The 22,318-nt window shown below is 38.0% G+C and overlaps 1 protein-coding gene across 1 annotated transcript in view; it reads right to left on the minus strand.

Annotated features, from left to right (window-relative positions):
- The window catches only part of LOC114104931 (uncharacterized), a 343,694-nt gene that overhangs the window by 81,147 nt on the left and 240,229 nt on the right, over nucleotides 1-22,318 (minus strand). Inside the window, exons 29-30 of the mRNA XM_071610374.1 lie at nucleotides 19,015-19,329; nucleotides 11,726-12,034 (exon numbers count right to left, since the gene is read on the minus strand). Coding sequence (XP_071466475.1) covers nucleotides 11,726-12,034; nucleotides 19,015-19,329 — 624 coding nt within the window. The remainder of the gene's footprint in view (nucleotides 1-11,725; nucleotides 12,035-19,014; nucleotides 19,330-22,318) is intronic.

Here is a 22,318-nt window from a genome sequence, read left to right on the forward strand (position 1 = left end):
GTTGCTTCCTGTATAAATAATGAAGTACTGTGATATTTATCCTAAATCCATTCTCAAGTCTCAATTTCCATTATTAAATCTGTCTATCTGAATTCTCCAGTAAATATCTCCAATAAATTCTCCTAAATACCTCAACATAATGGCCTTTTTCATGGCTGTGTTTAAAGATCCATAGTGATAAATGCTGTTAACAGTGTTAAATGTGTTAAAAGTTACTAAAAATGATATGCTGTCAAAGATACTTATGTGCTTATGTCCTTAAGTCTTGACAGAGAAGACAGAACCTGGGGAGAGTAAGTGACTTATTAGAGGTTAGACATATGGTGTCATCCAGATCTTTCCACTGGGACCTCATTTATGCCTCTCAAGGATAGCTCCTCTTGCTTCAGCTCCCTCCCTTTTTGAATCCCCACTCCATGTCTTCAACAGCAGGGATATATTGTGTGCCTTTGGTGCCTCATCTCTACTCTTATTTCACAGAGGTGGCCTCTACTTTACAAACTGGGTTTGTTTGCAAAAACACTTCAATCAAGCCCCAGGAGGGTGTGTAGAAACCTGGTCTTCAGGAAACTATTCTTTGTGTACCTGTGCCAGGTCCTGGTAGATCCCCAATTCTCCACATTCCAGCTTTTACAAAACTAGGGCTCTTTCATCTTGTGGTAGTGGCCTCTCTCACCTCTCATCACTATTAGAACTTTTGGGCTCAAATCTATCCAGTTAAACAAAAGAGGCAGGGTGGCAGGATTGATTTTCAACATCTTTCAACAAGATTACCCTTTATTTATTCCACTAAGACCAAGATTGCCTCCTCCACCCTGCCTGTAGCTGGGACTCATCTGCATACAACCAGTTCTCTAGGGTTTTGATCATAAGCCTTGATTCTGCATCCATCTGTTTCCTCACCCATGACTTCACAATCTTACTATACTCTTTAGGGCACAGAACCATGTCACCTGAGTAGATGGGAACATCACCATCAGATGTGATATTTGGCCAGGCAGAGGTCCACATAATTCCAGTATCTTCATTGAAGACTGAACTTGCCTTATTCTCTTGGGCTTCTCAGTCATCTCTGAAAGCCAAAGTGGCATCATGACTTTCACTTTGAGGGATAGCGGGAGAAAAGGAGAGTGGTTAAGGGACCTCAGAAATGAGCAAAAATGCTTGTAATCAGGAAAGATAAAATGGGGCAGAGGAGCTTCAAAGGAGACATAATCTAAACTTCCAACCCTGGCCTGATACAGGAGAGAGGTATTTGAAGAGAAATTGAGAATCTGCCTCCATGTTTTCTAATTTGAAGTACTAATGTCTTTTCAGAATTTGCCAAGTTCCAGAAATGTTTTTAGGTGCTGGATGTATATATATTTCAAAGAAACAATGCAGATAAAACCAAACAGTTGAAGTTTATGAGAGACCTGGTTGGAAAAAGAAAGAAAAATTGCATCTGTAGAGGTCCACTGATTCACATGAATCATTCTCACTAGAGTAAATTCAAATTTACAGTCAGATATATCCTTGTCTGATTCTTTGCTTCAAGGACACATTGCTTCCTTGGGCAAGTTTCAAGTTTCTTTAAAAGACGTCATCAATGGGGCCTTTTCTCCCCTCATTTTAACCTCAATATCTCAACATTGAGTCAATCTTACAAATTATTCTTTTTTGACACAGCAAGGGTGTACAGAATTTACACAGATTACAGAGTCAATACACCACTGTCTTCTGTGCTACTCAGATAATCTTTATGTAATATTTTCAACCCTCCAATGCCATTCCATTCCCCAGACACTTTAAACTTCCTCTGTCTCCCTTAAAAGTTTTATTTCTTCCATTATCCTCATTCTTATCAAATTTACCTTTCAATGCATTTCTCTTATATTATTGAATCCATTGCATATAAACTATATAAACTTCCCCCATATCTTTTCAACTATAGCATTTTTCTCCTTTTTTTCATTTAAATTAAATTTATTTTAATTGATGCCCAAACATAAATAGTATACCTATTAATAGAGTAAATAGATCTCTTGATGTATATATTTCTAATATGTTCTCTTTTGGCTTTTTGAAAAAAAGTTCATTACTGTTATCTATAGTCTTCCTACTGTGCAATAGTGCACCAGAACTTCTTGTTCCTATCTAAGTAAAGGCTATTACTAATTGATCAATCAAAAGCTTTCCATTTCTAGCCCCTACACGTTACAGCTTATGGTAATCACAATTCTAGTCTAATGTTCTGAACTTTTATGAGGTCAACTCTTTCAGATTCAATGTATAGTGAGATCAGAAGACCCTTGTCCTTCTTTGCCTGACTAATTTCACTTAACCTAATGATCTTCAGGCCATGCATGCTGCAGCAAATAAAATATTTCATTCCTTTTTACTTTTCACTTTTTTTGGATGAAGAGTATTCCATTATGTAAATGTACTTCATTGTATCCATGTATTAGATGATGGACACTTACATTGTTTCCCTTTCCTAGCTACTGTCAGTAGCACTGCCATAAACATGGGAGTACAGATGTCTTTTCAACATCCTAATTTCATTTCCTTTGGATATATGCTCAGAAGTGAGTTGCTGCATTATATGTTAACTTTTTATGGAGTCATCTGATAATGTCTTTGTATTTCTCTGTAAAGGACAGTTTTGCCGTATTCTGTATTTTTGATTGGCAGATTTTTCCCTTGGTTCTATGAAAATTTCATGGCACTCACTTCAGGTCTACATATTTCCTGTTGAGAAGTTCACTGTCAAGTAAGTTAGGACACCCTTATGTGTTGTTTATTTCTTTTGATTGCTTGAGACTCCCCAAGAAGGATGCATCTTCCTTCACGCTGGGCTGCTTGGATTATGGGAAAGGGCAACTCCTATTTTCCCTTCTCCTTCAGTACTCCTTTTTATATTTATCATCATAAAAGCAGGCACTTACCTGGTTTCTTTTCTTTTCATATACTGGGTTAATTTTCTCCTATCAAGTTTTTTGGTGTGTGAAAAACTGTTTATGTGGTGTATTTGTGGGAGATCACTTAATAAATATCTTGATCTGAGTTCTAAACTACATGATCTCTTACCACAAAAAACATGCATTAATATTTTATTGCTTTCAACATTGATCTAGGAGCACAGTGTTAAATTTACCTCCCAATATGAGTTTATACAGAAATTGCTTGAAACAGAGATGTTGAGAGAATCTACTGTAGTACTGATGGAAGGATTGTGACTCACAACATTTCACTCACAGTTCTCTGGCCCTTCCTACCAATAAACTAAGAATTGTGATGTTTGAATCTGGAAAGGAGAATTGCAACTTTCCAGTAGCCCATAAATTCCCTTGTGATGTGTTTAATCCCTGTGCCTATATACCTACTAACCCAGTGCAAAAATATCTATGACTCTACATTACAAACACTCAATTCAACCTAGGAAAGTAGGGCCTCATTATTGTTTGTTCTTTGAAAATCACTGCAAACAGAGTGTGTATGCTAACTTGTGTGCTAATCTTAAAAATAGTAAATTAGAGAAACAAAATTATGCAGATTGATTTTAAGTTGAAATACTCTACAAAAAATATCTTGTCATACAATAGTGGTGAGTAGTGAAATGACACTATTAGAGATTTACAAGACAAAATGAAACTTATAGAATTTCATTTTATAAATGAAATCCATCATTTGCTGCTATCCTTGATTCCACTAATTGAGGGAATGACCTCTTAGTCCTCTCTGGACAATTCATCTCCTGTTCCCCCAGGGATCAGACACTATTTCCTGGCAATTTCCATTCTTTTAGGTAGTGGAGAATGCACTGACCATACCTGAGCAGATGACTCCTGCATCTTTAGAGTGCCCGCAGTTGTTCTTTTCCCAGACCAGGGCAGGGCAATTCCATAAGGAGTCCTCCTCCCCTGTGCAAGCCATGTCTGTCAGCCAGATGGGCCCTGATCCCTCTCCAAATTGTGCATAGAGCAAGGCATTGAAGGCCACTCCACAGTTCATTTGTCTGCACACCACATTCGCATCATTCAGGTCCCAGCTATTGTGACAGACAGTACCCCAGGAATGCTGGTGAAGAATCTCCACTCTGCCTGCACAACGACTGCCCCCGTCCACCAGGCGGAGCTGTGGAGTCTCTGAGGAGAAAAAATCGTGTCAATGATTGTTTTTTTTTTTTTATGTCCCCTAAGAGTTCACGTGTGGAAACCTAATTCCCATTACAACACTGTCAAGAGTGTAACTTCGGAGAGATGATCAGATCTGCCCTCATGAGTGGATTAATGCTGTTTTTAAAGGAGCAGGGTCATGTGAACAAGGATGCGGTTGGCCTCCTTCTCTCATGCATGTGCTGTCTTGCCCTTCTATCTTCTACCATGGTATGTGACCAGTAAGAAGACCCTTGCCAGGTGTGGGCACCTTGACCTTGTACTTCCTGGCCTCCACAACTGTAAGAAATACATTTCTGTTCTTCATGAATTACCCCATGTTGGGTATTCTGTTAAAGCAGCACAAAACAGACTTCTGTTGCAAAAATATTTCTAAGTTACAACTCCAGTATCACAAAACAGAGGATAAGGATGAATCTTGAGCTGGCACAATGACCATTATCTTACATGACCACTCTTTAGCCTGAAGTGTCTTGACTTTTGAATGGTTTGGAAATATACCTTAGATGATTTCAATCCTTTAAAATTGGTTGAAACTGTTTTATGGTCCAACATACGTTTTGTCTTGGTAACTGTTCCTTGTGTGTATTCTGCATCTGTAATGTTCTGTAGGTACCAATAAGGTCAAATTGAGCCATATAATCCAAGTCTTCTATATTAATAGCTTTTTCTCGACTGGTTCTTTAAATTGCTGAGGGAGGTATATTGAAATCATTAACTCTGTATTTGCGTAGTCCTCAGCTCTGTCAATTTTGGCTTCATCTATTTAGCAGTTTTGTTATTGTCTGCACACACATTAAGGATTATTATGTTATGAGGAATTATCCCCTTTGCTATTATAAAATATTCTTCATAGCTGGCATCATCCTCTGTCCTGTAGCCTGTTTTGCACAATATAGCTCGCTCATTCTTTTGCTTTTCACCTTTCTATGTTACAGTGGGTTTTGAAATTTTTTTTAAAATTTTTGTAGTTGTAGACGGACACCATACATTTATTTTATTTGTTATACATGATGGCAGAATACAATTCATTTCATATTACACATACCGAGCACTATACTACAGAACAATAGTAACAAAAATGGCATAGTATTGGCACCAAAATAGACCTGTAGACCAATGGTACAGAATAGAGGACACAAGAGTCTAACCCACATAACTTCACTTATCTTATATTAGACAAAGGCACCAAAAACGTACATTAGAGAAAAGATAGCCTCTTCAACAAATGGTGCTGGGAAAACTGGAAATCCACATGTAACAAAATGAATTTAAACCTATATCTCCCACCATGCACAAAACTCAACTCAAAGTAGATCAAGGACCTAGAAATTAAACCAGAGACCTTGCACCTAATGGAAGCAATAGTAGGCCCAAATCTCCATCATGTCGGATTAGGCCCCAATTTCCTTAATAAAATTCCTGTAGCACAAGAATTAAAACCAAGAATAAATAAATGGGATGGATTCAAACTAAAAAGGTTCTTCTCAGCAAAAGAAACAATCAATGATGTGAATAGAGAGCCTACAGAATGGGAACAAATCTTTTCCACAGCACAACAGATACAGCACTAATCCTAGGATATATAAAGCACTCAAAAACCTTAACACCAATAAAACAAATAACCCAAACAATAAATGGACCAAGAAACTGAACAGACACTTCTCGGAAGATGATATACAATCAATCAACAAACATGAAAAAATGTTCAACATCTCTAGCAATTAGAGAAATGCAAATCAAAACTACTCTAAGATTTCATCTCAAGCCAGTCAGAATGGTAGCTATTAAGAATACAAACAACAATAAGTGTTGGCGAGGATGTGCGGGGAAAGATACACTCATACATTGCTGGTGGGACTGCAAATTGGTGCAGCCAATCAGGAAAGCAGTATGGAGATTCCTTGGAAAACTTGGAATGGGACCACCATTTGACCTGGCTTTCCCACTCCTTGGTTTATACCCAAAGGACTTAAAAACGGCATACTACAGGGACACAGCCACATTAATGTTTATAGCAGCACAATTCACAATAGCTAAATTGTGCAACCAACCTAGTTGCCCTTCAGTAGATGAATGGATAGGGAAACTTTAGTATATATTCACAAAGGAACATTACTCAGCATTAAAAAAATAAAATCAATGATTGTTTTTACAAAGAGAGTGAGAGGGGTTCTCTTGTCATGTGGTACTCTCTCCCCCACCAAGCAGTTTGCAGAATTACTTTCAGAATGAAGAGGTTGCTGTATAAGATATGGATCATCCATTATACTAGGGCAGCAGCTAGGTCTCAGTTTCTACCATAACATGTTGGAGAATTAATTGTGAAAAATTAAGAAATGGAATTAAACACAACGTAATCAAGTGAGTAGTCTTAGGTAGAAGTGATGTAGATCTTATCAGAGTAAAACTTGTTATTGGTAGATTTCTGCATATGATGTGGCAAAACAATTGGAGAAATGGAGTAGCTCAAAGTGTATTTTCTTAATGATTTCTAAGATTTAGTATAATAGGCCAGTATCTGAATTGGTTTCTCATAAAGTACATACACTTGAGTACCCATGGCCTGAGATTTGGAAGGATGAGAGCACAGGGGATGGAGTAGGAAATGGAGATAAGATCATCAGGTGTTTTAGTTGACAGCCATGAATCCAGGAAAAAAATGCAATTAGATAGCCATTAAGACTGAAAAATGAATGGATCATAAGACAAATCAGAGTTAATGCAATATATTTCATTAATGAGTTTAGGCTTCATAGTTCAAATATGGAAAATTAATTTGTGTTTAATTTGTAGATTGGGCAACCTCCCCAAATAGATGATGTCAGGTAGTGACATTGCCCAAATGCCACCAGGAATCATAGAATGTTACTTTCCCCCCAAATATATCTAGCCTGTGATTGGACTTCCTGTCAGGAGTTCTTGATGAGGAGGCAAATAGCAGAATAGAAGTACCCTTTTTGTGACTCTGTAAGTAAAAAGAGGCAGGGAACACAGGGGAAACTGTATTCTGAGAAGAGAAAGAGGAAGAACACTGGGAACCAATACAGAAATGATGAAAAATATTAATGATATGGAGAAGCATTAAGGCATCCCAGAGAAAAGTACAAGGCAATTTATAACTTCAACTATCTTACCTGTGGGAGATACACATGATTCTTACAAGCTTAAGATCAAGTTTGGGGAGTTGTTCTTAGAAGGACTTCTCTTCCAGAACAAGGAAGCCTTAGAGAAGGAATTGATCATATTGCTCAACAAGTTCTCAGAATGCTGTAATGGGTGCCATCTTGAGAAGGCATTCTTTTAGCCCCATTGTAGGGGCTAAATTGTGCTGGGATTATAAAATTTGGATTAATCATACTTCAGTATCTCTGGGTGACTCCTCCACAGTGACAGGGTGGAAGAGTGACCACCTCAGTCTCGGATAGGAAGAGTGACTGACAGAAACACACTGAGATAGTGGCACAGAAGGGACTTGCAGTCTCATTGATACGTGGTTCATGTGGCCATAAAAGGAGATGGAGTGTGAAGGAGTGCTTCAAAGGGCGAAAGTCATTAATGGAGAGGCCAGGATGTTATCTCAGTTGTGTTCAAGGATGCTGGCAGCACCAGAAACAGGAGTCAGAGGAGCCTGGTGAGCCTGGTACTTCAGCCTTCCTGGATGAGGGGGAGTGACCAGTCTTATACAGTTGCACATTGAGGCCATGTCTGATAACTCAGAGATCAATTTGGTGATTCACCCCATTTCTATGTCCACCTCTAAGGTGGAGATCAGTGGTTTGATTGCTTACGCTACTTTGTACAGGCATTCCAGGGATTTTCCATGGCTAGGGCACTGGGCATGCCCCCATGGGCCTGAGGCTTTGGCATAGTGTGTGCCTACCAGTTGGGTCCACAAACTACTGAAGGAAGGGCTTGTGGTGCCTTTGACTTTTGCTATGCCCCCCCTCCCATTTGCAAACAGAACCCCTCCAACATGATTATGGCCTGCCCCATCAGTATTCCATTTATCTCCAGGGCGGGAAATGAGGAGCAAAGTGCAGCCAGCATTTCAAACTAAATTCTAGCTCACTTTGATGGGAACTCAAAGGAACAGCAACTGGTTTCATTTTTAGTCTACTAACCCCACTTATCTGGTGGATTTAAATGTTAAATGAGCAGGAATGAGTTCTCTGCATGCAAGTATTTTGTATGGAAGGAATTTTAAGTAATTTTTTTTCTTTTTCAATTTATAAAGTTTTATATTTTCCTTACTATTATGTAATTAGTGCATTTTAAAATTCCTTAAATGGATTTTTCTCTTTCTTATCTTTTTTAATAAAATAATTTTTTTCTTAGTTTTTAATTTCCCTTTTTTTCTTTGTATTTTCTGCAATGTTTCTTTTTAAATTAATTTTCCTTTTATTAATTTACATTCTACATTTATTCTTCCTTTTATCTATTTACTGCTTTTTAGTTGTTATTAGTGTATTTGATTATTACTGTATTTATATAGCTGATTTATGTTTATGTGTTAAATACTGCTGTTATTCATTTCTTCTTTCTGAGGTATGATGGTGATTAAACCAAGAGCCTCAAACATGTTGGATGTGCTTTGCCACTGAGCTACACCTTCAGCCACTTGAGTGAGTTTGTACCTTAATGTAGCCATGACCTAGCCCTGCTCAAGACTTGGTGGACGTTATGGTTTGGATGTGAGGTGTCCCCCAAAAGCTCCTGATGAGACAATGCAAGAAGTTTTAGAAGAGAAATGACTGGGTTATGAGAGTCTCAACCCAATCAGTGAATTAATCCCATGATAGCATTAACTGAGAGGTAATATTATTATTGTCTTTGACTGAGAGAAACCAAGGAGTTCAGTGTACTTGTAGGGGGAGGATTATAATGGGACATTATGTTGTCTAATCGGGGTAAGAAGAACATGCGCAACCACAAGAAGAGTGGAAAACTGGGAAACTGATAAGGGAAAACATTTGGAGTTTGCACAAGGATGAATTATCTGGAAAAGGAGCATCAAGAATATATGCTATAAGGAGAAGAGGCAATAGTTAGGGAAATAAACAATTCAGTCAAGATCTCAATTTGGACAGTTAGTGATGGTCAATAGTGTGGCCATAAAAGGAGATGGAGTGTGAAGGAGTGCTTCAAAGGGCGAAAGTCATTAATGGAGAGGCCAGGATGTTATCTCAGTTGTGTTCAAGGATGCTGGCAGCACCAGGAACAGGAGACAGAGGAGCCTGGTGAGCCTGGTACTTCAGCCTTCCTGGATGAGGGGGAGTGACCAGGCTGGAGAGAGGCACCAACTTACATGGGGCAAATTTAAAGTAGCTGAACATGGATTAAAAGAAAATAAATTGTTGAAAATAGAAATATTCAATGAGTTGGTCAGAAAAAAGAAAAGAAATGTATGTTGAAAGGGAAATGCAGAACCTTTAAATAATAAGGAAATCATTGTTTTCAGAGGACAGCCAGATTTTTGTGAGAACATAAAACTGAAGGGGACATTACAGTTATTAAGAATTTAGATGATGTTAGGCTCTCATTTCCTTCAGGCCCCATGGAATGTTTTCTGGGAGAGGGATGAAGTGGGCATATTAGTCTGAGGTAGCATATGGATAAAGGCTCAGAGGAGGTAGTATAAACCAAGACCTCTGGGATTGTGAGGAGATTACATTCAAGGTGAAAATAAGGGTAATCAAGGTTCCTCATCTCACAGCACTCCCCCATGATATGTCAGATGAGAAGAATAACAGCTTTTAAACAGGATTTTTATTGGGCCCATGCTTTGGAGAGGCCTCCAGCTCTTCTTATACTTATTCTTTGGAGAGGCCTCTAGCTCTATATACTAATCATGCATCTCTTTCCCAGCCTCCTCCTGCTCTGCTCATTATGGGATTTATCAGTACCTCAAGGTCACTATGCTCCTCCCACCTCAGTATTTACCCTGACCAAATGCTCTACTTCTTCCTGCATTGGACCTTTACTCCTTCTTTAGTTCTTAACTTAAATATGAATTTTCTCTTACTCAATGTACATATTTCTACAGCACCTACCATGCCTCATGTCATTTCACTTTATGCATGGTGTGTGTACAATAAGTGTGGTGCAAACATTCACCCTCTTACTAAGGAAATACAGTTTAATTAATATAACAAGACTGCGTTACCCAAATGCTTAGAAAATTTATCTGAGTATAACTTCATGCTCCCATATTCTCTGTTCAGTCTCTCTGATACTTTTTTCATAAATTGCTATGATTGCAGGCTTCCTCACATATGCCTTTGAAACAAGATTGCAAGAACTGAATCAAGTAATCTCTATCCAGTATTCATTTTGTAGAATTCATTCATTCATATTTTGTAGACTTATTTCAACTCATAAATTATGTTTGAATCTCAGAAGTCACCCATGAAATGTGCATGACCCCAACTGGCATGGAAGCCAGTGGGTAGGAAAGTCTGGGAACTCTCAGTGGCACTCCTGCTATTAAGACTGCCCAATACGTGAGAATTCCTACCTAGATTTGCCATAGGTTCCACACAGCACAGGAGATGGGGTGACTTGCTGGAGCCACATAGCCACACAGCCTCTCAGAGATGGGTGGGGCTTGCCAAGATTCCAATCAACCTGTTATTTGCAAGCCACCATGAAGAAAGACTCCACCTGCCAGAGCCTTATTCCTGCCATTAATGTACTCTCCTTTAAATAAAGGCCAGGGCCAATTTCTTCACATCATACACACCCTTACAATATCAACCCTAAATGTATAACAGTTACATGCAAAAGAAAAGTAATTAAACATGTATAACACATCCTTAGTGAATATCTTTATGATCTTATGGTAGAAAAGTTCTATTTAGTGTACAAAAAATGTTGATAAGCTGTGCTTCATTAAGAACAATACTTGACATTTGAAAGATCATATTAAAGAGAGTGAAAGTAAAAGGACAAGAGTTAAAAACCATATACTAATACATACATATATGCACCAAAAACTATTATCATGATAATATGTAGGATCATTATTTGAGAAGTCAACAAGCATCAAATCTCAATATCACTTGAATTTATTAATACATGGTCATGTATTAATACTGTCTGCTCTTAAAGACACATCACTCTAATACCAGTCAGCGCTGATCTCTCTTACCTGAGCAGACCACAGAGGCTGTGTTTCCATGGGCACAGGCAGGAACACCCAGGGCAGTCACAGGGCAATTCCACAAGAAGGACTCAGACCCTGAGCAGTGAAATCGGTCTCTCCAGATCTCATCTTCTCCTTCCACAAAGTATGCTCCCTTTGGGGTGGAGATGGCAACTCCACAGCCCAACTGACGGCAAACAACATTGGCATTGGCCATATTCCAGTGGGAGGCACAGAGTGTTCTCCAGCCTCCAGAGGTCTTCATCTCCACTTGACCCTCACACTGAGAGCTGCCATTTTTCATGAGCCGAACATCTGTATATCCTGGTAGAAGACAGGGCTTTAGCAACATCACACATTTTTCTTACCCCCCCCCACCCCCCGAGAGTGCATAGGGAGATTAACATCCTGTTGTGAGTCTCACCTGAGCAGACAACTTGCACAGCCCCTCTCTGGGGACACCTTCCTCCAGGACAGGGCACTCTGGGGCAGAACCAGAGCTCAGGCTCCTGTCCTTTACACTGGAACTCTTCAGCCCAGACCTGTTCACTGTCCTCTCTAAAGGGCAGGTTCCCCAAGACACGTGCAGCCTTTCCACACCCCAGCTCTGCACAGATGACCTGGGCCACGGGGAAGGTGAAATTCCCATCAGATACTGGAATCCATCCTCCTCCAGAATTCACTTCCACTCGCCCAGAGCAGGGTCCACCTCCTCCATCCAAATGCACAAATCCTGTGGAAGAAAGTAAGTAACAAAATGAGTACCATATCTTGGAGTTGGGAGCTACATGTCACAGGCAATGCTTGAGAGCTTTCTTTTCCCCCAGGGTGTGGTGAAGGTGTTCAATAGTTGGTACCAAAATGTGAATTTCTTGAGCAAGTGTGTGAACACAAATTTATGAGGAGAAATTTAAAAGGTCAGTTCTGAATTATTGACTCCATAAATAAAGATCTATCTATCTATCTATCTTTATATGTATCTATATATAACATATATATCATATATATATGTTTGTGTTTGCGTATGTGTGTGTTTGTGTGGTTGTAATATGTGTGTTTTTATTTTCTTCTGTATGAACATATTATCCTTCTTATTAAAAAGATACCTGTGTGTTTGTTTATATATCTGTCTCTTCTACCTCCATTTTTATAGGAGCTATATCTACCCACTGAATTTGAAATCAAGTAGAAAAAGACTAGGCTTAATTTTCACTATTTTCTTCTCAAAAACTTTATTCATTAAAAAATTCCAACTAAGTTAACATTTGTTAATAAGTGAAAAAAATTCAATATGTATAAAAAATTGAACATTTATATTTATTTCCCATTTAGGCATTAGGAAAGAGTCCAGTAAATAGTGTGAGAATGAGATGAATCCAGGTTATCTTGACTAAAATAATCAGGGTTCTTTACATCATATTTCCTATTAATGAAGATAGGGGAAAAAATTTAGAAGAATGATAAGTTATAAAAAGAATTTATCAAGAGATTTGAGCATTTTTTTGCCTTTTTGTTTTATTTTGTTTTGAGGGATTATTTTGTTATTAATAAGTAGAGTTGGAAGAAGCCATTAGATCTCTATCAAAGCTGATCAAGAAGGGGTTTTAAGTGTAGGTTTAGACCTTTGGGCAGGCATCCCACCACAAGTATGGAAAAGTTATGTAATAGTAAGTTTATGTGGTGAAGAAATTCTGCAGAGAAATCTTGCTGAAAAGAATAATATGATCAGTGTTTATTTTTCCAAAGTAGATCTTCAAAATGGAACAAACATCAAAGCATTAATCAATTTTATTAAAATTTTTACTTAAAGCATTATAATTAGAATACTTTCATTTCTCTCTGAAACTGATGTATTAATATCAAGTGTGGATTTGTGACCTTGTGACTACAAGGTCATTTTATTTTATATCATTATTACAGAGGAGTGATGACAATCTACCTTACTTATAAAGTTACAATAAAAATACAAAATTTCAAAATGAAATCACTCTACTTTAGGATGTTATGTTTTAAAAAGCATGAGACTTCTGCAGGGCATCATAAAAATCAGCTATCAATATTGGTGTCCAGTGACAGGAACAATAAAGATCAGTCTCCAGAACAGAAACTATCACTATAGTCTCTGCCTGTGGATGCAGCCAGATGTTTTTCTGTGTAGATTCTGGTTTCCACTTAGTTACATCTCCACACTAGGGATTAACACCGTCACCACCATGAGTTGTGCATGACTGATTATAGTTCTGGATCAATTAGATACACAAATTTGTCTGCAGAAACACTACTTATTTTTCATTTTCTTGTTTTTCATTGTATATGATATATTTCTAGCTCCCAAGATATAGAATGTCTCAATAAAGGTAGAATAACATTAATTTTGAGTTCTATCTTATAGAATTCAGTGGAATACCTGATTATAGTGTCATTCAGTTGAAATGTTATATGGGAATGTTTTTCTTAGGCACTGGACTAAGAAAATATTGATATTTCTATTGCAATATCAAAACTTTGTGAAGAACTTTTGCATAATTTTCATTAATGAAAATAGAAACATTTCAAATAAAGAAATAGATCATCCAATTCAGATTTCACCTTTACTCTTCTACTCTTTACAGGTCAGAGAGACCTAATACAACTGTATTCTGAGGGGGTGAAGAGCAAAATTCATTCGGTACATGTACTCATACAATTAACTGAGCATCTGTCATTGTGCTGAACAGATCCTGAGGTGTTCAGAGGGCAGTATTGTTGCAAACTCAACAGTATTTTAATTCATCTTTAAAACTATATTAATTGTTTATAATTTTCTAGGCATTTTTAATGAACTAATATACATCCAGAATCCTTTAATCATTTTATTTTTAAAAATACTTGTTGTACAAATTAGAGTCAGCTACCATCTATACAGAGATGATCCCCACTTGTTATTCTTAGGGGTTGAATTACTCTGTTGCATTTAATATATAAAATATAAATAGAATAGTCAAAATATATATAATATAAATATATAAAATATATAAAATATAAATAGAATAGTCAAAGTGTGGTTCAGGAGCAGGTATACATTCTTCTGTAATTCCAGATACATTGATTCCAGATGTAGGTATTTTTATGGTCTACATAGTTCTTCAGCTAAGTAGGCATTTCTTATATCATAGTGGTTTAGAAATCCTCATTACTTCTATTTGCAAAAATACATACCAGTTTTGGTAATATGTCGATAGTATAAAGGGATTTGGAGATAAAAAATGATTTCCCTTACTCATCTGCATTACCAGATGGTTGAGGTAAATAGTACCACCATTTTATTGTCTACTTTTCTGTGCACCTTTCTTGCTTATACAAAATACATGTTCAAATAAAACTAATGTGTGCAGGGTGCAGTGGCATATGCCTGTAATCCCAGTGGCTCAGGAGACTGAGGCAGGAGGATCATAACTTCAAAGCCAGCCTCAGAACAGTGACACTCTAAGCAACTTAGTGAGACACTGTCTTTAAATAAAATATCAAAAAGGGCTGGGAATGTGGCTCAATGATTAAGCACCCCTGAGTTTATTCTCCAGTACCCCAAAAAACAAAACAAACAAAACAAAAAATTAATATGCCATATGGAACCTATTATTCAGTCTGAACAATCTATAGTCACAAAATCCCAGAGGTCTGAATGTTGAAGTTGATTCATTCGGGCCACTAGAGTATGAACACATAATTATCAATTATTTATTCAGAATAGACCTTCTTCTTGAATCACGAGGAAAACCTATATGAAGGCTTGAACATTATTTAAGAGGTCTAAATTGGTAGAATTTACCCAGAATGGTCATTTTTCAAGTCTCTTGAAAGAATTGACATGCATCTCTCCCTCTGAGTTTTAAATAGCATTTGTATCAGAAGCTTCTTTTTTTGAATTTTGAGACATATCATGAAGCAAATCTAACTGAGGCTTTTTTGAAACACAAAGTTTAAATATAATATTCAATGTTGAGTCCATAAGCCTCATTTCTGTACCCACCGATCTCCTCGTCTATCACTCCACAATCCTACTATTCTGTTTAGGGCACAGAACTGTGTCACCCTAAACAGAGTACATGGGAATGTCTCCATCAGTCATTGTATCTGGCCAGGCAAAAATCCATAAATTTCAAGTATCTTCCTCAAAGACCAAACTTTCCTTGTATCATTGGGCTTCCCAGTCACTTTGAAAGCCAGAGGTGGCATCATGACCTGCCCATCAAGGCACAGCAGGGAAAAAGAGAGTGGCCACTGGAAGCCCAGTATGGTTAAAAATGCCTCTGACTGGAAAAGGATAAAAATGAGGCAGAGAGGTCTTCAAAGAAGACACAATCTAAACTTCCTTCATAGTCCTAATGTAGGAAATATGTATATAAAGGCTATTTTGAGAGTCTCCTTCTATGTTTTCTTATTCAAAACATACCAAAACTTGGCATGTTCTAGAAACATTTTTTTTTGGTTCTGGATATGTATATTTCAGGGAAATAATATTCTTATCTTTGTGAAGGTTCACATCTAGTGAGGACATAAAGTTTCAAGTTATAGGAAAAAAATTATGAGACCTGTATAGAAAAAGAAAGTAAAATTCCATCTGCAGAAGTATATTGAAGTACATGAATCATTCTCATTGGAGCAAATTGAAAATTATAGTCAAAGTTTTCCCTTGTCTGATCTTTTGCTACATAAACACATTGCTTCCTTGGGAATGTTTTGATTTTCTCAAAAATGTGTCATTCATGGGAACTTTTCTTCACCTATTCTGACCTCAATGCCACAACTGTGAGTCACATTTGCAAATCATTTTTCTCACTTTGTACAGGTAATGTGTACAGGATTCACACACATGTAAACAGATTCCGTCCCCACCTTACACCTAGATTCTTAAGCACGGCTCAGATAATCCTTATGTGCTCTTTGTCACCCTTGTTTTGCCATCCACCAGATACTGTAAGCTTTCTCCATCTTCAAAAAATTTGGTTTATCTCCTTGTTCCCATTGTTTTCAAATTTACCTCCCAACGTACTTTTCTTGTATCATTGAACCCATCAGATGTAAACTATATAATCTTCCCCCACATTTCTTCTCATTTTCTTTTTGTTCCCTTAAATTTATTTGAACTGATACCTAAAAACACAAATAATATACATTTCAATGGGTAAATAGATGTGCTTGTGTATGTATACATTGTGTTGTCTTTGTTTCCTCACACACTTTATTTATTTTTGTTGAAAACTTCCAAATGCTTTCTTATGGCTTTTTGAAATGTAGTTTATTATTTTTTCTATAGTCACCCTCCAGTGCAGTGGTGCATCAGAACTTCTTGCTCCTATCTAAGCAAAAACTCTTATTCATTTGTCAATCTGTAGCCTTCTATTTCCATCCTCTGTGCTTTCCAGCCTGTGGTTATCACAATTCCAGTCTCAAATTCAATATGGTCAACTCTTTTAGATTTGACATATAGTGTGATTATAAGGCACTCTTCTTTCTTTGCCCGAGTTATTTCACAAAACATAATGATCTCCAGGTCAATGCATGCTGTAGTAAATAAAAGGATTTCATTCTTTTTTTTTTGTCCTACAGAGTATTGCATTGTGTAAATTTACTTCATTTTATTTATCCATTTATCAGTTGATGGACACTTAGGATTCACACAAATGTGTGGTTTAGAAATTCCCTCCCCACCTTACACACAAGGTCTTAAGCACTTAATTCCATTTCTTAGCTACTGTCGGTAGAACTACCATAAGCATTGGTGTATAGATATCTCTTCATCCTGATTTTATTTCCTTTGGATATATGCTCAGCCATGGATTGCTATATTATATGGTAATTATTTTTGGGAGGGCCCTCTTATAATGTATTTATATTTCCTTTGTCTGTAAAGGATAGTTTTGCTGTGTTTTGTATTTTTGATTGGCAGGTTTTACTTTCAGCTCTATGAAAATCTCATGGCACTTACTTCTGGTCTATATGTTTTCTGTGAGAAACCTGTCATCAGGTGAATTAGGCCATTCCTATGTGTTTGTTTCTTTTTGATTGCTTGAGACTCTATCTTTCATCTTTGGGAGCTGTATTATAATATGTAAAGAGCCCAAGTCTCCAGGTCAAATCTAGGTGCCCAATTAAATTTTTAGCCCCAAACAGAGACTAAACTCTCTACTTTATTCATAGTGTGCTGTCTGGGGCTTTGGGAAGCAACGAGGAGGGTGGTCCTATGGCCACCAACACTGCAATGCTGTCACACACTGAGGCCACAGCCTGCCAAGGCAACATAGAACTGGGGAGGGACCAAGGCCCTCAATGCTATGAGCTGCCTACTGTTGAAGTGGACTGATGGACCAAGACTCCTGCAACCAGCCTCAGGTTCTTCTTGAGTCTGTTGAACCAGCACATAGGTCTTGCTCTGCCTGTGAGCTGTCCCTAATTCTTAAAGAGTGCTGAGTATCACTATGGTGGGCCTGGCACTGAGCTCCAAGACAAAGTCCTGTGCCAGCCTTGTGCCCTGCTCCTTAGCAAGTGGAGTCTTGCTTCCCCCTCTGCCAAGGCAGCTTGGAGGAGTGGTGGTGGAGACAGTCTCTTTGCTACCTGACTAAACACAGTTCCAGATTCTCAGTCTGAACACACTGGTATAGCAACCAGTGTTGGACAGTTCAGGGCACCAGGTTTCATTCTGGCAGGACTTGTCCCAGATTTTAAGTCCATGGCCTGAGCTTAATTTCTTTTCCAGTCCACAAGAAGGATGCATCTCTCTTCATGCTGGGCTGCTTGAGGTTGGAAACTTTTAATCTTCCTCCCTTTTGAATACGTCTTTCTTTTTAATATACTAAAACAGGTACTCACCTGGTTTATTGTCTCATATCAAGCTAGTTTGGTGTGTGAATAGCAGTTTACTCAGTGTTATTTGTGGGAGATCACTGAATAAATATCCTGGTCCTAAACTACATGATATCTTACCGTAATAAACATGCATTAATATTTTATGGCATTCAACATTGATTAGCCAGGGCTGGGTTACATTAACCTTCCTAAGTATGAGTTTAAACAGATGTTGCTTTTAAAAGGAAATGTAGAGAAAATCTACTGTAGTAATATTACTATAGTAATAAGGAAAGCCTGTGACTCAGAGCATTTCATTCACAGTTCTCTGGCTTTTCCTGCCAATGTGTTAAGAATTCTGAAGTCTGAATCTGGAAAGGAGAATTACAACTTTGCAGTAATCCAAAATTCTCCTGTGAGGTGTTCAATCCCAGCCCTGTGCCCATAAACCTATTAACCCAGTGCAAAAATATCTCTGGCTATGGCTATACATATATAAACACTCAATTAAACTGAGAAAAATAGAGCCTCATTTTTGCATGTCTTTTGAAAAGTGCTGTAAACTGGGTGTATATGGTAATTTATGTGTAATCCTAAAAATAGTAAATTAGAGAAACAAAATTATGAAGATTGATTGTAAGTGGAATAATCCTATAACAAACCCATCTTATCAAGAAAGAGAATTGAGAAAGGAAAGGATAATATTTGAAGTTTACAAGAAGGGAGACAAATGAAGCCCATCATTTGCAGCTATTTTGAACACTCAGGGTCTGTGAAAGAACCTCTCTGTCCTCCTTGGACTGTTCATTTCCTACTCCCCCAAGGGTAAGACACTCACTTATTTAGAACTTTTATTATCCAGTACAGTGGGGAATTCACTGGCCATACCTGAGCAGATGACACCTGCGTCCAACTTGTGTGTGCAGTGGTGTTGCCCCCAGCCTAGAGAAGGGCATTTCCATACATGGGATTCCTTTCCTGTGCACTTCAGGTCATCCAGCCAGATGGGCCCTGATCCCTCCCCAAAGAGTGCCTCGTGCACGGCATTGAGGGCCTCACCACAGCCCATTTGTCTGCACACCACATGGGCATCATTCAAGTCCCAGCTGAAGTCACACACAGTGCCCCAGGAATGCTGGTGAAGAATTTCCACACTGCCTGCACAGCGACTGCCACCATCCACCAGGCGGAGCTGTGGAGTCTCTGAGGAGAAAGAATCATGTCAAGGTTTGCATTTACAAAGAGAATGAGAAGGGTTCTACTCCCTCCCACAAACTAAGCTTTCAGAATGCAGAGTTTGCTGGGTAAGACATGGCATTGTCATATCTGGGCAGCAACTAGGTCTCAGTTCCTACCAAAACAAGTAGGAAAATTAATTGTGTAAAAAAAAAAGGAATTAAACTCATTGTAATCTAATAAATAGTCTCAAGTAGAAGTTAGGTCCTATCAGAGGTAAAGTTGTTGTTGGTAGAGTTCTTCATAAGGTGTGATAAAATGTTTCTAGAAATGTCAGGATTCCTACTTTGAGAAGTTGAAAGTATCTTTTTTTAATTTTTTTTGGTGAATGATCTCTGAGATTCAATGTAATGTGCCAGCATCTGAAATGGTTTCTAATAAAGCATGCATGCTCAAGTGTCAATGGTTTGAGATTTGGAAGAATGAGAGCACAGCAGATGGAGTAAGAAATGGGGATGAGATCATCAGAAGTCTCAGGTGACCGCTACGAATCCAGGGAAATACATAATTATATAGATATTAAGACTGAAAATGAATGGATCACAAGGCAGATTATGGTTTCCTTCAAAATATTTCACTAATGATTCTACATTTCAGAGTTCAGATCTGAATATTTTATTTCAAATCTGTGTTCACTTTAGGTAGACTGTGCAACCTACCAAAAATATGATGTCAGATGCTGACATTGCTCAGATGCCACTAGGAATCATTGAATGTTACTTTTTAAAATAATGGCTTGGATTTCCTGTCAGGAGTTGTTATTATTCAAAAATAGGAGTTCTTAATGAGGGAGGGAAATTGCAGAATAGAATTACCTTTGTTGTGACTCTGAGAATGAAAAGAATCAGGGAACACAGTGGAAACTGTATTCTAGGAAGAGAAAGAGAGGACTTGGAACTAATTAAAGAAATTATTAGAATTCTAAATAATCCAGAAAAGTATTAAGGCAGCCCATAAAAAAAGTACAAAGTAATTTACAAGATCAACTTCAGCTGCCTGGTGAGGGAAGGCAACCTGCAAGCATAAGGTAAGCTGGAGAGTGCAGACAACCCACATGGTGTCAGCAGAGCAGCAGTCTTAGTTGTGGGAGAAACACATGGTTCTTATAAGCTTTAGATCAAGTTTGGGGAATTGTTCTGAGAGAGACTCCTCCTGCACAACAACAGAGATTTACAGAATTCATGACAATGCTCAGTGAGCTCTCATAGTGCTATAACCAGAAGCTATCTTGAGAAAGGGCCTATTGTAGGGAATAAACTGTGCAGGGGTTAGAAAATATAGGTCAATTCAGGGTCCCTGGGTCACCTTGCTACAGTGATGGGGTAGAAAACATTATCATTCTACTGTCTCAGATAGGGACAGTACCTGTTGCAAACAAACTGAGAGGATTGAGTAGCAGGGAAGGCCCTGGAAGCCTCATTAGGAAGTGGTCCTTCCCTCTGTGAAGAAGAGTGATTCCATTCATATGTGCTTGCACATAGGGGAGTGTCGCGACCCCTTGCCCGCAAGGAAGACGCAACTCAGGAATCTTCTTTCAGCAGTTTATTCAGGCCCTTGATATTTCTTCTTCTTCCTCTCGGATGCCCCTCCCAGCCTTAATAAAGCATCTCAAGCCCCAATGCAAAGCTGCTACGTGGAGCTTTCTCATAGGGTGATAAGGGATTACGTGCCAACTCTCCAAAAAAGGAGTTGTTTATCACAGGCCACAGTGGAAGCCGGCGCCATCTTCTAATGGCGGCCACGATCTATAGGAACGGCTCACCACAGGGGAGAGAGCTCAGAGAACACATCTGATAGTTCACTGCATTCCCATATCCTCTCTCCACGGTGGAGCTCAGTGGTTTGATTGCTTACACCACTTTTCACAGGCATTCCAAGGATCTACCATGACTAGGACACTTCCATGGTCGATGGCTAGAGGCCTCTGGAACAAGTGTGTGCCAGTGTGTGCCCACCTGTTGGATTCACAAAGCACTTAAAGAATGGCTTGTGGTGACTTTGACTTCTGTTTTGCAATGCTCCCCAGGTTTGCTAACAAAATCCCTGTAGTGTGATGGCCAGCCCCATCAACCTTCCCTTAACCTCCATGGCAGGAAATGAGGAGCACAGTGCAGCCAGCATATCACATCAAATCCCAGAACATTTGGTAGGAAGAGAGAGGAACTACAATTGGTTTCTTTTGTAGGCTACTAACCCCACATACCTGGTTGCATTCAAATGTTAGCTCACCTGCAAAGAGGTGTCCCTAGTGTAAATATTTTACCTGGGAAGAATTTTTGACACATTTTAAATTATTTATATCTTATTATATTAAACTATTATTTATATCTTATTTTTTTACCATTGATTTATTTTAAAAATCTTTAAAGGGATTTTCTCTTTTTTATTTCTAATTTTTCTGTTTCTTCACATACATTTTTCTTTTTCCCATTCCCAATATTCCCCACTATTTATTTTCCTTCTTGAATTAATTTTTCTTTTATTAATTTTTTACTCTTATTAATTTATTTTCCCCCATCCATGGTTACTTCTATTTTAGTTGTTGTCGAGTATAAATGATCATTACTGTATTTATGTAGCCTGTTAATTTTATGTTCTGTTATTGTTGTTTTTTTCTTCTTTCTTAGTCATGATGGTGACCATATATGATCATATATGAAAAGCACACTTTAAAATCAGAAGAGACAAAGAAGGTAACTACATAGTGGTAAGTTGAAGATATAATGATTATAAATGCATATGTAATAGAACACAGAATTTTATAAAACAAATCTTATAGGATATAAAGGGAAAATAAACTTGAGCAAAATGCTAGTGGTATCTTAATATGTCATTCTCACTAATAGACTGGTCATCCAGACAAGACATCAACAAGCAAACATAAGGTTTAGATTACATTATACATCAAGTGGCTGTAACATGATTAGAGTATTCCACCCAACAGCTGGACAATACA

The sequence above is a fragment of the Marmota flaviventris genome, chromosome 3, assembly GCF_047511675.1.
Source record: "Marmota flaviventris isolate mMarFla1 chromosome 3, mMarFla1.hap1, whole genome shotgun sequence".
Classification (NCBI taxonomy): Eukaryota; Metazoa; Chordata; class Mammalia; order Rodentia; family Sciuridae; genus Marmota; species Marmota flaviventris.